The following is a 2,500-nucleotide window of genomic DNA, read 5'->3' as shown; positions in this document are numbered from 1 at the left end:
CCCTCTCTTCCCTCTCCTCTCTCCCTCTCCTCTCTTCCCTCTTCCCTCTCTCCTCTCCTCTCTTCCCTCTCTCCTCTCCTCTCTTCCCTCTCTCCTCTCCCTCTCTCCCCTTCCCTCTCCCTCTCTCCCCTTCCCTCTCTTCCCTCTCCTCTCTCCCCTTCCCTCTCTTCCCTCTCCTCTCTCCCCTTCCCTCTCTTCCCTCTCCTCTCTCCCTCTCCTCTCTTCCCTCTTCCCTCTCTCCTCTCCTCTCCTCTCTTCCCTCTCTCCTCTCCCTCTCCCTCTCTTCTCCCCCCTTCCCTCTCTTCCCTCTCCTCTCTCCCCTCTCCACTCTTCCCTCTCTCCTCTCTTCACTCTCAGTCTCCTCTCCTCTCTTACATCTCCTCTCTCTCTTCTCTCTCCTCTCTTTCTCTCCTCTCTTCCATCTCCTCTCTCTCTCTTCTCTCTCTCTCTCCCCTCTCCCTCTTCTCTATTCCTTATCTTCCTGTCTCTCTATCTTTCTCTCTCCCATGAGACATAATCACACAGAAAAACTGGGAATACTATAGATGATGGTGACAACGGCGATGATGATGATGATGAGGGTGATCTTCATCTCTCTTTCAGACTGGGAGGAGGAACAGGTCAGCAGTCCTAATATCCTGAGGCTCATCTACCAGGGTCGTTTTCTACATGGAAACGTCACACTAGGAGGTGAGAGCTCACACACACAGTCACCCTCACTCACACACACTCACACACAGTCACACTCACTCACACACACATACACACTCACACACCATCACACTCACTCACACACACACAGTCACACACACAGTCACACTCACAAACACTCACACACACACTCACACACACAGTCACACTCACACACACTCACTCACACACACAGTCACAGTCACACACAGTCACACACACAGTCACACACACAGTCACACACTCACTCACTCACACACACAGTCACACACACAGTCACACTCACACTCACACACACAGTCACACACACAGTCACACAGTCACACACACACTCACACAGTCACACGCACACTCACACACACAGTCACACACACAGTCACACAGTCACACACACAGTCACACAGTCACACACACACACTCACACAGTCACACACACACTCACACAGTCACACACACAGTCACACACACAGTCACACACACACTCACAGTCACACTCACACTCACAGTCACACTCCACTCACAGTCACAGTCACTCAGCTGGAGCAGTGTTGGGAAGCTGGTGTGTTCTCTCCATGTACATCTCTGTTCCCCCTAGACTCCTGTCCTGAACAGAGAAACAGAGGAGAGGGAGAGAGGGAGAGAGGGAGAGAGAGGGAGAGAGAGAGAGAGGGAGAGAGGGAGAGAGGGAGAGAGAGAGGGAGAGAGGGAGAGAGGGAGAGAGAGGGAGAGAGAGGGGAGAGAGGGAGAGAGCCGAGAGCGCACGAGAGAGAGAGAGAGAGAGAGAGAGAGAGAGAGAGAGAGAGAGAGAGAGAGAGAGAGAGAGAGAGAGAGAGAGAGAGACAAACTTGCTTTGACTGGACAGGGTGGAAAGGAAAGAGACTGGGCAGGAAAGGGAAGCACTGTGTTTGTGTTTGGGTAGACCTCAGACAGTGTTACGGAGGGGAGAGAGAGGGAGGGAGAGGGCTGAAGAGAGTGAGAGGGAAGGAGAGAGTGGCCAAATGAGGGAAGGAGAGAGTGGTCAAACAAGGGAGACAGGGAAGGAGAGAGTGGTCAAATGAGGGAAGGAGAGAGTGGCCAAACAAGGGAGAGAGGGAAGGAGAGAGTGGTCAAACAAGGGAGAGAGGGAAGGAGAGAGTGGTCAAATGAGGGAAGGAGAGAGTGGTCAAACAAGGGAGACAGGGAAGGAGAGAGTGGCCAAACAAGGGAGAGAGGAAAGGAGAGAGGGAAGGAGAGAGTGGCCAAACAAGGGAGACAGGGAAGGAGAGAGTGGCCAAACAAGGGAGAGAGGGAAGGAGAGAGTGGCCAAACAAGGGAGAGAGGGAAGGAGAGAGTGGCCAAACAAGGGAGAGAGGGAAGGAGAGAGTGGTCATATGAGGGAGAGAGGGAAGGAGAGAGTGGTCATATGAGGGAGAGAGGGAAGGAGAGAGTGGTCATATGAGGGAGAGAGGGAAGGAGAGAGGGAAGGAGAGAGGGAAGGAGAGAGGGAAGGAGAGTGGGAAGGAGAGAGTGTGTTAGGTTGTTACCTCTCCTGTGGTCCCAAACTGGCTGTCGGTTCTTTTGCTGCACTATGGGAGACACACAGCACATCTTGATAAATGGGTGGACGGTGTTTGTGTGTGTGTGTGTGTGTGTTGTGTCCTGTGTGTGTGTGTGGTGTGTGTCTGTGTGTGTGTGTGTGTGGTCTGTGTGTGTGTGTCCTGTGTGTGTGGTGTGTGTTGTGTGCTGAGTGTTTCTGTCTGTGTGTGTGTGTGTGTGGTGTCGTGTGTCTGTGTGTTGTGTGTGTTCTGTGTCTGTGTGTGTGTGTGTGTGT

General features: G+C 52.8%; 1 protein-coding gene across 3 annotated transcripts in view; it reads left to right on the top strand.

Annotated features, from left to right (window-relative positions):
• The window catches only part of LOC109875794 (ubiquitin-like protein 3), a 54,901-nt gene that overhangs the window by 47,852 nt on the left and 4,549 nt on the right, over positions 1 to 2,500 (top strand). For all 3 annotated transcript variants that reach the window (XR_004205996.1, XM_031808098.1, XM_031808099.1), the window contains one exon: positions 604 to 690. Coding sequence is in view for 2 of the 3 variants with exons in the window: in XM_031808098.1 (XP_031663958.1) it covers positions 604 to 690 (87 nt within the window). In the remaining variant the exon portion in view is untranslated. The remainder of the gene's footprint in view (positions 1 to 603; positions 691 to 2,500) is intronic.

This window comes from Oncorhynchus kisutch, linkage group LG28 (genome assembly GCF_002021735.2).
Source record: "Oncorhynchus kisutch isolate 150728-3 linkage group LG28, Okis_V2, whole genome shotgun sequence".
NCBI classification, from domain to species: Eukaryota; Metazoa; Chordata; class Actinopteri; order Salmoniformes; family Salmonidae; genus Oncorhynchus; species Oncorhynchus kisutch.
Note: the sequence above shows the minus strand (reverse complement) of the source record. Positions and strands in the feature narration are given on the sequence as shown.